Source organism: Lepus europaeus, chromosome 1, assembly GCF_033115175.1.
Source record: "Lepus europaeus isolate LE1 chromosome 1, mLepTim1.pri, whole genome shotgun sequence".
Taxonomy (NCBI): Eukaryota; Metazoa; Chordata; class Mammalia; order Lagomorpha; family Leporidae; genus Lepus; species Lepus europaeus.
In genome coordinates, this window is record NC_084827.1 from 16766114 (window position 1) to 16780516 (window position 14403).

General features: G+C 54.6%; 1 protein-coding gene across 1 annotated transcript in view; it reads left to right on the forward strand.

Moving 5' to 3' along the window:
- The window catches only part of PLXNA4 (plexin A4), a 420485-nt gene that overhangs the window by 355848 nt on the left and 50234 nt on the right, over positions 1-14403 (forward strand). Inside the window, exons 11-14 of the mRNA XM_062198967.1 lie at positions 699-795; positions 1160-1350; positions 4791-4942; positions 10565-10682. Coding sequence (XP_062054951.1) covers positions 699-795; positions 1160-1350; positions 4791-4942; positions 10565-10682 — 558 coding nt within the window. The remainder of the gene's footprint in view (positions 1-698; positions 796-1159; positions 1351-4790; positions 4943-10564; positions 10683-14403) is intronic.

The following is a 14403-nucleotide window of genomic DNA, read 5'->3' on the forward strand; positions in this document are numbered from 1 at the left end:
CATTTCTAGTGGGGTAGCGAGCAAACCCCTATGGTAGGACCTGGAAGTGCTGCCCCAGGGCTGGCTCTGAGTTCCTTCACTTACTTCTTTCCCCTGAGCGCCACCATCCAGACCCCAGCCTCACATCCTCCCAGCACAGAGCCCCTTCATTTCTTCTCTCTGCGGACACGCAGTCTGCCTGTGAATTGGGGGTCCCGGTCCAGGCCCCTGGGAAGGCCCCATGCACCCTGAACATTGCCTGGAAGTTACAGCTCCCTGGTCTCATGGCTGGCCTGGCAGGGCCTAGTGGCTGGTGTCCCCAGGGCAGTCTGGAAGGAAATATCCCCTCCCTTGGTTAGACATCTTGGGTTGGGCCCACTGCTGGGCGTGGAGGGTGGGCACGCCCAGGCTCCTGCCCACAGCCTCCTCGTGGAGAACCATGGGGAGTTAATACCTGGCTTGCGCCACTCTGCCCCTTAAACCAACATGTGTGTGGATATGCACCTGCACAGGTGTGCAACACACAGGTGTGCCACAGAGGCCTGGCCCCACCCCCGCTCTACCTTCCAGACCCCCTGTCCCCCCACCCTGCCCGCCCACGGGTGCATGCGTGTGTCCAGGTCTTCACCAGTCCTCAGCCCCCGCTGGAGTACCCGGGCCCTCCCTGGACGTCCTGTGACACAGCCTCCTTCTCTCCTCTTCCCTCCACACGGCGGCAGTACTCCTACGAAGGCACGGGCATCAACAACCTGCCCGTGGAGTTGACGGTCGTGTGGAACGGGCACTTCACCATCGACAATCCAGCTCAGAACAAAGGTACGGGGTCATCTTTCCCCCACCCCAGCCTCCTGGCTGGCCCTCCACTGGGCTCAGAGCCCCTGCTCCACAGCCTCCCCACTGCCCACCCTTCCCTGTTACCTCCTGGGCTTCGAGGTGGGCTCATCTTGGGCTGACAGCCTCTGGGAGGGGAGGGGAGTGGAGTGAAGAGCCCCAGGGCTGCTGAGTGTGGCTGGGGACCCGTGGCCTCCCTTGTCACGTTCCCAGCTCAGGCATGGAGTTTCTCTTTGGTTTTCTCTGCCTCAGAAGACCTAAGCGGAGCAGGATGCCCTGGGTGCCCTCACCCCAGCCCCTTCCTGTCCCCACCCCACCCCCAAGCGCCTCTTGCCTGCACCCCCCGCAGTTCACCTCTACAAGTGTGGAGCTATGCGCCAGAGCTGCGGGCTGTGCCTCAAGGCTGACCCTGACTTCGAGTGCGGCTGGTGCCAGGGCCCCGGCCAATGCACCCTGCGCCAGCACTGCCCCACCCACGAGAGCCGGTGGCTGGAGCTGTCAGGTGCCAACAGCAAGTGCACGAACCCTCGCATCACAGAGGTAAGCTGGGGCCGGGAGTCTTGCCCTGCCAGGGGGTTGGGGTCCCTCGCAGCCACGTGTAGCCATCAGGTGGTCACCCCTTTTGTCCCCACTGGACCTGGATGCCCCTCATTTTCCCTCACAGCTTCCCTGGCAAGCCCTTCTCTTGCTGTGTCCAAACGGGCTCTGCCCTCGCTGCCATCTGTCTGTGTCTCTGAGAGTCTCCATCAGTGGCCGCCTCACTGGGCATTAGGCCGTGGGGGTCCAGGGGGCCGAGCCCAGCCATGGGGAGGTGGAGAGACAGAGAGGCCTCAGGACTCACCCAAAGCCAAACAGAAGCCGAGAGATGGCAGAAGTGGAGTGGATCTGAGCACGGTTCAGGGGGACCCAGGGCAGAGGCTGTGGAGAGATGGGTGTGGGCCATGTATCTGGGGCTGCACAGTTTCTCCATCAGTCTTCCCCTCTGCCCTGTTACCGTTAGAGTAGGTCCCCAGGGTTGCAGTAAGGAAGCGCCACCAATCAGGTGGTGTGAACACCAGGAGCGCGGGGTCTCAGTTCTGCAAGGTCAGGGTCAGGAGGACCTGGCTCCTTGCAAGGCAGAGAGGAAGGAGCCATCCAGCCCTCTCTCCTTGGCTTGTCGACCCCATCGTCCCCCAGGCTCATCCCATTCTCTCCCCTGTGCACGTCTCCGTGTGTGCAAATTCTCCTTATGAGGATACCGGTTATGGGCTGAAGCTCACCCTAATAGCCTCCCTTAAACTTCACTGCTTCTGTAAAGGGGCTGCCCTTGTGGCATAGCCGGTTAAGCCATCGCCTGCAAGGCCAGCATCCCATAGGAAAGCTGGTTGAGTCCTGGCTGCTCCATTTCCCATCCAGCTCCCTGCTAATGTTCCTGGGAATGCCGCAAACAGATGGACCAAGTGTTTGGGGCCCTGGCCACATTTAGGAAACCCAGATGGAGTTCCTGGCTCCTGGCTTTGGCTTTGGGCCAGCCCAGGCTGTTGTAAACATTTGGGGGAGTGAACCAGCAGCTCTCTGTGTACCTCTGTCACTCTGCCTTTCAAAAATAAATAAATAACTCTTCAAGCTACTTCTGTAAAGTCCCTATCTCCAAAGGAGGCCACAATATGAGACACTGAGGGTTTGGGCTTCCACCTGTGAGTTGGGAGGGACACAGTTCACCCTGTAAAGCCCCTACCCCCGGAGGCCGGGGTTATCATCACCCTTTCCCAGGTGGGAACCAAGGCTCAGAGAGACAGTGATGCTAAGCAAAGTGGAAATGACACGGTCCTGAGCCCTGAGTCTCCTGGTCCCCCAGTTCCTGCTGCTGCACATTGCAGTGCTGAGTCTCCCAACAGCCTCCCACATACAGTGCACACGCACCAGGCATCTTGCCTTTGTGGAGGGAACAGCCCCTGGCGTGGCCCTCAGAACGTGCCCCACATGCCAGCCCCTTCCCCTTCACATTCCTGATTGCATGGACAGTGGGAGTTTGCTCTCAGCCTGCTGCGTGGACAGGGACGTAAGCAGTGACTCTTAAACCAGGGGGGAGTATTGGCACCACAAGCCACAGAATGACCTGGAGCAGAAGGGCAGCTGGACACACCTGGACTGAGCCCCTCCCACCTTTCCTGCTACCCACCCCCACCCTGCACCTGCTCGAGGAACTGCTGTTCCCAGCTCTCCTAACCCGAAGCCACCGCAGAGGCTGCTGAACATGGCAGCTCCTGGTGCATCAGGTGCAACCCCTAGGACTTGCTTTCTTCTTGGACCGCATCCTAGCAAATCACAGGAAGGAGATGGAAAATTAAGCAGATCTCCCCGCCATGGAGGCTGTTTCCTACCTCCGTGCTGGCTTTGGCTTTCTGGCAGACCCTGGGCCACAGGGGGACCTGCCCCTTCAGGATGGGAGCCCAGGCTTGGACACCATGCGGGGGCTGAGGCCAGGTGCCAGGAGCCTTGGGGGCTGACTGTCAGGGCAGGCATTGGCGAGGAACCCGGACTCCCCTCTCCACCTTCCCCACATCTGTCACCCCCTCCACGCAGGTCAGGGTCTGTGTCTCTGCAGGTAGCTGCCTTCCCACTGCAGTGGGGAACACAGTCTGTGGCCGTCACACTCGTGCACTTGTTCACTCAGAAACACACAGGAGGCAGGTGGGGGTCTCCCACTGCAAAGCTGCCCAGCCTAGTGTCTTTCCTTTTTTTATTAATAAAGATTTATTTTATTTATTTGAAAGGCAAACTGACAGAGACAGACAAAAAGAGGTCTTCCTTCTGTTGGTTCACTCCCCAAATAGCCACAACAGGGTGGCAGGGGCCCAAGCACTTGGGCTATCTTCTGCTTTCCCAGGTGCCTTAGCAGGGAGCTGGATTGGAAGCAGGGCAGCCGGGACTCGAACCAGTGCTCTGCTGATAGGGGATGCAGGCATACAGGTGGCCACAGCCTAGTATCTTTCATAACCCCATCTTGTACCCTCAAGAGGGAACCCTAGCTGTGATCCTTGCAGGGCAAGGAGACTAGAACTGGCTGATATGGGCTAGAGGTGGGATCGCCCCCTGGCCTTGTCCGTCAGCCGTGGGGGTCATGGTCAGACGGCAGCACTCACAGTATGCACCATGTGCAGAGCGCACCCCTGGTGGTTGGTTCTTCACATTCCAACCACGGGTGTGCAATACCGCGACACCTGGGGAAGGGACACCAGGCGTTTTGACCACCATACAAGGGTGAAGTCAAAACCAAGCCCAGCTCCTTGAGAAATGGAGCTGAGCAACAGAGGCACGGGGCTGTGACGGACACTCATGTGCCCGGGGAGCTGTGGCTTCCCACAGTCACAGGCCGGGACACACAGACCGGGCTGCCACTGAAGGAGACACAGGAGGAGGGAGACAGCGTCCCTGCTCACAGACTCAGATCCGTGGGGTGGAAAGGAGAAGCAGGAAGGAATGAGCCTCGCCATGAAAGGAGCCAACGAAGGTCTTGGAGTTCCTGTGGGGCCAGAGGAAGCAGCCTGGTGATGGGGCAGTGGCACAGGAGCGGGTCTTGCGGTGTCCATGGGCGGGATCGCCGTGGGGTGGAGGCTCAGGGCTGACATTGGTACTGTCTTCTCCCTGACAGTAGATCCCGCAGAACCAAGCGCCAGCAGCTCTCACATTGATTTTCTACACAGTACTCAGTAGTACTGTTGGTCACATCCCAACCGCTCATCTCTTCTGCACAGTGGGAGATGCACCGGAGAGCTTTGAACTCTGTTCTAGGACCACACAAAAACACACACTGACTGCTTTACCCAAAGCCAGTGCCTGTGGATACGTCCTAGGCCTGGGGTGCCCTGGTGAACTTGGGCCCGTTCAGGGAATCGGGCGCAGACGACAGAGGAGCCAGCAGCTTGTCCCAGCCCCCCTGCAGCTGAGCAAGGGCTGTGTGTCGGGGTCTGAGCGGTTCCCTGTCTTCCTCCCTCCAGATCATCCCAGTGACAGGCCCCCGGGAAGGGGGCACCAAGGTCACCATCCGCGGGGAGAACCTGGGCCTGGAGTTCCGGGACATCGCCTCCCACGTGAAGGTGGCCGGCGTGGAGTGCAGCCCGCTGGTGGATGGCTACATCCCAGCCGAACAGTAAGTGGAAGGCGCCTGAGGTATGGGGAGGCGAGGCAGGCAAGTCAGGAGAGGTTGTGCATCCCTTCCCCGGAGTGCTTGGAGCAGAGCTGGTTTGGATTTCGGATTTCTGGGGGGAAGGGTTCTGGAATATGCACACATCGATAATGCGTTATCCTGGCGATGAAACCCAAGCCTAAACACAGAATTCATTTCCGCGTCCTGTGGATCTTATACAGAGAGCCTGGAGGTAATTTTTCACAGTAAGTTTTTAATAATTCTGTGACGGAAACAAAGTTTCATGGAGTGGAACTTTCTACTTGGGATATCAGGTCAGGGCTCAAAACACTTCAAACGTTGGAGCATTTTGGAGTTTGAGACTAGAGGTGGTCAACCCGAATTACGAATGCCCTGGTCACCAGTAGAAAATCTCGGAGCTGTGGGTGGGGGAAGGAGCAGGCCCCTCCAATCCTAGGGTGCGGGGCACCCCACAGCGCCCCACCGGAGCTAGCTGGCTCCTGTGTTGACTGGGGAGGGGAAGTAGCTGGGAGAAAGGGAAAAGTGACCGTCACCTGTTTGGCACTTGGGGTGGAGATGAGAGGAAGCAAAACCACAACCTGCAGCGGAAGTGCACGTTCGTCCCCTGTTCGTCCCCTCGGCTGTCCCCAACGCCCCTGGAGGCTGACACGGAAGCCACACCCACCGTCGGTCCCCTGGGTGCCTTGGAGTAGTCTTCTACCTGCAGACTCTGCTGGCTCTGTCATTCAGCGAGGGTCCTGGCCTCCAACCTGCCCAGCAGAGGAGGCTCAGGGGCCCTGCATTGGCTTCAAAGTAAGAAAACACCATTTTCCAACCCAGCGATCACACCCGATGATGCCCTATTTACCTGCACAATAGAATCTACATGCCACGCCCCCTCGACTGCCCCCGCCCTAGGAAAGCCCTGCCACTGGTCCTGTGCACCTAAGGCACTGTCTCTCAGCAAGGCCTCCCGGAGGTGTGTCTGCATTTCAGCTTGCTAGGCCTTGCCTGAAGTTAGTGATGCTGACCCACCAGGAGCCGCCATCCTCAATTCCTCCCGATTCCCGTCAGAGTCTCCCCCAGGCACTGCTAGGAGCTCGGGCGATTTAGACCTCAGGGCCCCAGTACCAACAGGACTCACTTCCCTGGTCCAAAGGCCTTTCTGTGGCTCCTTCCCCATCCCCAAATCCTGAGTAGGCTGCTGCGGATGCATTGGGAATATGGGAAGTTGTAAAATACCCCACTCCACACCCACACAGCCAGACATCAGAAGTGTGGTTGTAAAGCCATGGGGCAAAGTGTTCTGGTGCTCGTTACGTCAGTGGAACAGATAGGATGCCCAGCAGCATCCTGACACCTAAAAATGTAGGATGTGATAAAGGCGACATTTCCAATCAGCTTGGAAAGGCAATACGGCTCAATAAATAGGGCTGATTAACTCCCTGGAAAAGCACAATATCAGATCCTTATTTCACGTTCTATGGCGAAGTAAATTCCAGATGGATTAAAGAGTTCATTGTAAAACGTGAAACCGTGAAAGGATCAGAAGAAAATGCAGGCGGGAATTCAAGAAGAAGATGCTGTTCTCAGGATAACAGCAAAGGGGGAATTACAAAGGGAGAGGTTAGGGGATTGGAAACCCCTGCATCAGAAATCAGAGCGAGCGAACTAGAAACGCAAGTGGAAGCTGGGAGTAGAGCCATGCCCTTGGCAGTTACTATGTGATTTTTCTTAGCATCTAAATAGAAATAAATTGTTATAAATAAAAAGCAAATATCACAAAATGAGCAAAGAGCATGGATGCACAGTTCCCAGGGTACTCAAAGAACCGAAGTCATATGGGGAAAAAAAATGTTTGCCATCAGTAGTAATCAATGAAATGCAAATTAAAACCGTGGGGAGTGATTTTTCCAGGTTACTGCCTGGTGCAGATGAGAGACCTGGGAATTCACTCGTGCAGCTTCGTTCATTCAGGGACGGAGGGCACACTGGAACCCAATCTCAGGAAGACAGTTGGCAGATCTGGGCTGACAGCCTCTATCCTGGCCATCACGCGTCCAGAACATTCCTTTGGTTACCAGCCTGCACAAATATTTATTTGCAGGAATGCTTATTGATGCCTTATTTGGAATAGTAAAAATTCAGAGAGAATTTGTATTTCTAATATTAGGGAATGTAACAATTCAATAAATAAGCAGTATGTGCGGTGGACATTAAACAACACAACCTTTAAGTCTGCTATTACAGAAGTACCCAGAATACACTCAGGTCTATTAAGTGAGAAAACAGGTTTCCAGGGAGAATGTTGCTTCTAATTAGTTTTGCAAAAGAAAAGCAAGATTGAAAACACACACCGAAATGACGACGGTTATTCCTAGGTGGTGTAGTTAGAGGTGGTGGCATAGGAGCAAGTACTTTCCCATGCTTTCCTTAATTTCTGCACTCAGCATGTATTCATTATGTTACCCAGGCAGAAAGGTATATATTTTTGCAGAAATCTTACTCAGAAGTTTCTTCTAAGACAAACATGAAACCTAGGAGCCATAAAGTAAAAAGAACAACCAATTTAACCACACAGAACTCTTTCAACTTTGGTGTGGCAAAAAGATCCTGGAAACAAAGGTGAAAGATAGGTGACAGACAGGAAATAATTGCAATATTTATAACCGACAGGAGTGAATGTGATATTCGTTCACAAGCTCCTCTGAAGAAGACAATCTGTCAGGGTAAGAGAAGTCCAAGGAAAGGCTATGTGAGATAGAAAACCCAGGAAAACTTGCAGCTTCTCTACTGACCTGCAATCAGGGGAATTTAAATTAAAATGCAGCCTTTTTCCCAGTGTACTGGAAGAACTTTCAAAGGCTCCTTAATATCTCCTATTGGCAAAAAGAGTGGACCACCGATAGAAGTGCAAATTGCTACCTTGTCTGGGACAGCGCGGAGGTTCCCTATCAAATGCTAGGTACAGAAACCATCAGACCCAGCAAGTTCCCTCCTTCAAAGTCTAGTCTACTGAATATACACTGCTTGTGGACCTGTGTACAAAGTGGCCTCATTTTGCAGGATTACTTGGAGTCAGAGAAAAGGCAAGATAATTAAATGTCCATCTCTAGGAAAAAGATTATGTAAGTGAGGCTGCGGTCATGGCAGGAAACTCTGTGAAGTTGTTAAGACAAGTAAAATGGAGCCGTGGACATGGGGGCTGAAGGAAAGCCCACGCTGTATATGGGTAAAAACAGGCATATTTATTTTGTTTTAAGATTTATTTATTTATTTAAGAGGTAGAGTTACAGACAGTAAGAGGTAGAGACAGAGAGAGAGGTCTTCCATCCGCTGATTCACTCCCAAGTGGCCGCAACGGCCAGAGCTGAGCCAATCCAAAGTCGGGAGCCAGGAGCTTCCTCTGGCTCTTCTCGTGGGGGTGCAGGGGCCCAAGGACTTGGGCCATCTTCCACTGCTTTCCTAGGCCATAGCAGAGAGCTGGATTGGAAGAGAAGCAGCCAGGACTAGAACCAGCACCCATATGGGATGCCAGCGCCGCAGGCAGAGGATTGACCTACTGCGCCATAGCGCTGACCCCCAAACACGCATATTTAGAGCAGCAGCCATATTATAGATACTCTTATATTGAAAAGGACATACACGTTTCTTCACATATGTGTATTTATGTAGCATTGTATGTATGCATGTGTGTATATAACATTGATGTTTGTGTTCATGCATGTAAAACATGTATGTATGTGTGCATATGTGTATCTATGTGTGTGTATTATATATACATAGTTGTCTGTCGACAGCCGTGGGAGATTAGGTCCAGGCCATCTCCCTCCCCAGGATACCCAAAATCTGGTACCCAAAATATGTAAGACCCTTACATAAAATGGCATAGCACTTGTATATACTCCTCACCTAATCTCATCTCCCCATATACTTTATTTATTTATTTATTGACAGGCAGAGTGGATAGTGAGAGAGAGACACAGAGAGAAAGGTCTTCCTTTTTGCCGTTGGTTCACCCTCCAAAGGCCGCTGCAGCCGGCGCATCTCGCTGATCCGAAGCCAGGAGCCAGGTGCTTCTCCTGGTCTCCCATGCGGGTGCAGGGCCCAAGGACCTGGGCCATCATCCACTGCCTTCCCGGGCCATAGCAGAGAGCTGGCCTGGAAGAGGGGCAACTGGGACAGAATCCGGCGCCCTAACCTGGACTAGAATCCTGGGTACCGGTGCTGCAAGGCGGAGGATTAGCCTGTTAAGCCACGGCACTGGCCCCATATACTTTAAAACACTTCTAGATTACTTGTATTGCCCATATAATGTAAATTCTATGTGAATGGTTGTTAATACTATATTTTTTTTTGACAGGCAGAGTGGACAGTGAGAGAGAGACAGAGAGAAAGGTCTTCCTTTGCCGTTGGTTCACCCTCCAATGGCCGCTGCAGCCATCGCTCTGCAGCCGGCGTACCACGCCGATCCGATGGCAGGAGCCAGGTGCTTCTCCTGCTCTCCCATGGGGTGCAGGGCCCAAGGACTTGGGCCATCCTCCACTGCACTCCTGGGCCACAGCAGAGAGCTGGCCTGGAAGAGGGGCAACCGGGACAGAATCCGGCGCCCCGACCGGGACTAGAACCCAGTGTGCCGGCGCCACAGGTGGAGGATTAGCCTGTTGAGCCGCGGCGCCGGCCTTAATACTATATTTCTTAAGAGTAATGGCAAGGAAAAAATATTGGTGCCTATTCAGTACAAAAGCAATTTGGAAACAAAAAAAAAACAAAAAGAAGTTTTCAACCCATGCTTGGTTGAATCCAAGGATGTAGATCCCATGGAATAGACAGTGAGCTATGTATCCGTTTGGCAAGTTGCCTGACTTTTCTATGCCTTGGTTTCTTTATTTGTACAATGAGGAAGTGGGTGGATGGATGGATGGATGGATGAATGGATGGATGGATGGGTGGGTGGATGATGGGTGGACAGTAATAGATAGGCAAATATTTATGCACACATATTTCCAACTTTTGGGTGGTTAGGAGTAAAGACAGGGACACTCTTTACTGTCACACCTTTGTTGTTGATTGTCACTTTTGTATGGATTGACTGCTTCCGAAGAGTTTGAAGAAGTTTTGCATTTAATACACAGGTACGCATGCATGCATGTGCACACACACACATCTCCTCTCCCAGCCTGGAGCTGGGCTGGCTGGGGCGGAGAGCTCTCCTCTAAGGCAGCCCAAATCTTTGGGAGCAAGGAACTCCTGAGAACCTCAGGTCAGCTCCAGGTTCTGTGTGTTATTAGCTGTGTGCCTGTGGGTAGGTCGCCCTACCTCTCTGGGCTCTGCCAGCTCTGCTCCCCACGCTGTGTGGCTGAAGCATTCTCTTAGGCTACGTAACAACTCAGTGCACGGTTTATGAGTGAGGGAACCAGAAACTCAGATCCTCTCCTAGGTCCCCTCAAAGGAGACCCCTCATTTCCTGAGAACCAAAGAGGACCCCTGCATGGAAGAGCCGGGAGCAACCCTCAGCCCCAACTTCCTGCCATCCCTGAGGTCCTGCCGCAGAGCGAGGGGCCTGGGGGGGACCTGGAGGCCCAGGGTCACAGTTGGGAGCCTTCTCTCCTCTCCTCCCTGCAGGATCGTGTGTGAGATGGGAGAGGCGAAGCCCAGCCAGCATGCAGGCTTCGTGGAGATCTGCGTGGCCGTGTGTCGGCCTGAGTTCATGGCCCGCTCCTCGCAGCTCTACTACTTCATGGTGAGTGCCAGCCACCCCTAGCCGGGCTGGGCGCAGGCCATGGCAGCCTTATCCAGACTGTTGGGCCCCTCTACGCCTGTAGGGGTAAACCCAGGGCAAGAACCACCTTGACAGCCCCGCTAGGTTCATGGGGTCCTGTCCTGTAGTGAGAGGCCATAGTCTTTGATGTCTGGAGGACCTGGATCCAGACTTTGCTGTGCAGCCACAGGTACATGGCTTTCACTCTCGGGCCATCGCCAAGTGGCTGGGTAGCTAGAGAAAGTGGGACCTTCCCACGAAAACCCCTGGGATTTGGGCCCCGGCTCTGCCACCTATGGACTGGTTGAGCCTGGGCAAGTCACTTGACTTTTTGGGTGCCTCAATTTCTTCATTTGTAAAATGGGTTTAATGATAGCATCCACCCCTTGGTGTTGTGAGGAATACATTAATATGTTTATTCCTTGTAGTATCATTTCCTTTGCCACCTCTGTGATTGCCACCATTGCTGCAATACCCTGGCCTCTCCCCTGTACACCCAGCTCAGCCCAGCACCCACACTGCCCACCACCTGCCCTGCTCACCATCACCCCATCCTGGGACCTCTGGGACCCGTCCTCCACCTACCCTCATCTCCTTCCCACACCCATCCATCTCCACCCACACCATCACACCCACCCCCATCCCTACCCAGATCCATCCCACGGCCTCACCCCTGTCTCCCTACGTCCTCTTCCTTCTCCCTTCAGCTCACAGCCATTTAGTACCTTGCACAGTACCTCTCCCTAGATCACTGGATGGGTACTGATTTCACCGGGCTGAGTTTTAGAATACAGTTCGACAGGCCCGGCTGTGGGGCTTACGGCGGTGAGCAGGGACCCAGTGCAGCCTCTCCCCTGGGAGCCCCACTGTATGCAAGGGGAGATAGCATCAACACAGGAACTTGAACACAGACTTGCTTGTGGAGGAAGCCCCTCGCCCCAGCTCTGCTCTTGGAAATCCGACCACCCTGTGGACACAGGCGGTGGCCAGTCACAGAGGTGTAGCTCCACATACGTGTTCGGGATTCACACCCCTCCTTCTTCTGAAAGACATAGGGAGCTTCCCAATAAAACCCAGCCTGCGTATGAAGCCCATAGTGATGAGCGCATGTACACTCATATATAAGGCATGTACAGATACTGTGTATTACAAAGATGTTCAGAGAGGCAGGCAGGGGTAGATGCTGTGCAATACACAGATACAGAGAGAGGCAGAAAGATGGGGAGCTTGTAACACAGAGACCACACTGGCCAAGTATTGCTGGCACTGGCTCTGAAATTTCCCGGCCCCCGGGGTGAATGGGGAGGAACTGCTGCCTGGCCAGAGCCAGCTCTGGGCTTCCATGGCCAGTCACCTGCCAGAGCGTTTTCCCTCCTGTGGTCCGTGGCAGTGACCTTGAAGACAGAGTGGAAGGGACTGGCACGGCCTCCCTCATTGACCTGCTGCCTGCCGCGGGGCCCAGCTGCCTCTGCTGTGTGCTGCCAGCCAGGGCTCTCAACTCCGTGACAGCCACAGCCGCCCACGTGTCCTACTGCCGCCGGCACATGGTCCATGCAGGCTCTCAGCTCCTAGCCCATGTCTGCCTGAGCCTGTCCTCCAAGCCTGGAATCTCCCTGAACTGTGGCCCGGCACTCCCTAAATCCTGTCGTGGATCGTCCCCACGTCCTGACGCCCCACTTTTCCCATCCCCTTTGCTCTTGCTATGGCCTCCTTCAGTCTTTCCCATGGCTTTGCCCTGGACCTCTTGCAGCCCATGCAGAAGCAGGATTTTCAGCACATCAGCTCCACTTCCAGGAGAGAGAGAGAGAGAGAGAGAGAGAGAGAGAGAGATATCTACTTTCTGCTGCTTCACTCCCCAGGTGCCTACAACAGCCAGGGATGAGTCTGGCCATAGCTAGGAGCCAGGAACTCCATCCTGGTCTCCCATGCAGGTGGCAAGAGCCCAAGTGCTTGAGCCATCACCTGCTGCCTTGCAGGTGCATTCGCAGGGAGCCGGATCAGAAGTGCAGAGCATCCAGGGCTCAGTCCCAGCCACTCCAGTATGCGATGCGGGCAACTTAACCCCCGGCACCACAGCACCCACTTCCTCCAGCTTCCATTTAGCGTGCATTTGGAAGACAGTAGGTGATGAACCCAAATACTTGAGTTCCCAGGAAACCTGGGTCAAGTTCCTGGCTTCCAGCTTCAGCCTATTGTGGGCATCTGGGAAGTGAACCAAGGGGAGTCCTCTGTCTGTGTCTCTGTCTCTCTCTCTTTCTGCCCTGTAAACAGTAATTTAAAGAAACACTCTTTTGGGGAGCTTTAAACAAAATGCCCTGAACCCCTGCACACAAGGTAATTAATTCAGACTCCACAGGTGGACACCGGTATTAGCTTGGTCCAAAAACCCCTGGGTGATTTCCACCAGCCAGCCTGGGCCCAGGAGCGCTAGGCAGGAGCAGTCACATCAACTGAGTGGCTGCCACCTACCCCTGCTCTCTGTCCTCTCTTTCGATCCTTATAAACAGCCCATGTGGTAGACACGGGAAAGATGCAGCCGCCCTCAGGAGACGGCTCAGGATGGCTGGGCCCCTGGAGCAGGGTGGGGAGGTCCCTCTAAGGCTTTATTTGGAGGCTTTATGGAAGAAACCAGCGAGGAAGGCAGCGTGCATCCAAGGCAGACAAACTGATTTTCCATGAGGAACTTGGGCAGTGGACAGCTGCTCCTGGCTTGCAGGGCAACTCAGAATGTAGGAAAGGTGGGGATGGATGGAGGGACAGAAGGAGGTCGGGAAATAGGCACTGGCCCCATGGTCCCCATGGCTCAGGCTGTGTCACCGTTCTCTGTGAGGGATAACCTCCCAGGAGGTGCTGCAGCCTCTTTTCCTGGCCCCGATTTGCATCTAAGGGTTGAGCCACAGAGGTGCCCCCAAAGGAGTTCCTCGGGCTGAGGGTGAGGAGGGTAGGGGTAGGGGCTTCAGGTGGGAAAAAGGGGGCAGAAGTCCCCATGAGTCCCACCAGGGAGCTGGGAAGGGACAGTGCCCCACCACCACCACCCCATTCCCCCAGCCCCCACATGCTGCCAATGTGGCAAAGCTCTAGTTGTCTTCCTGCTTGGCACCCCGGGGGCGCTGGGACAGCTGGAAGCCCCTGCCCAGAGCTGAGGTTGGGGGCAAGGTTTCAGTCTGCCTCGGTTTCCCTCCACGCATCCGGCCCGATTCTGCCTTGTGGGTTTCTTCACCCACAATCCAGACGTCAAGGCCCAGAGCCAGGAGACTCTGGAGTTCTCCATACAGGGAGTGCTGTTCCCCTCCCCTCTACCCTCCATTCACGGAGCCCAGAGGCAGCAAATAATGCAGAACCCGACTTCCCGTGCAAACCCACCGTGAAATATTTATGAAGCATGACTGGAATCATAATAGTTTCTTACAACTCTGAAACAGGTCTACGTGGCATCCCCTCCACGCCCGGGGAATAGCTCCCCCTCCACTCAACGCCACTGCAAAGCCTGCTGGGATCATTGGCCTCCTCTAGGAACCCTCGGCACCCCCAGCTCTCAGGACTTCCCAGTTGGGACGGGGTCTCTTGGCCACTCCCAACTCAGAGGCACTGTGCACAGATGGGCATGTGCACATGTGTGTGCACACACATGCACACACACACACCCCTGCCCATCCTTCCCTGGGGAGGGCACAGGGGCCCCTTCTCTGTGGCACAGAGTAAG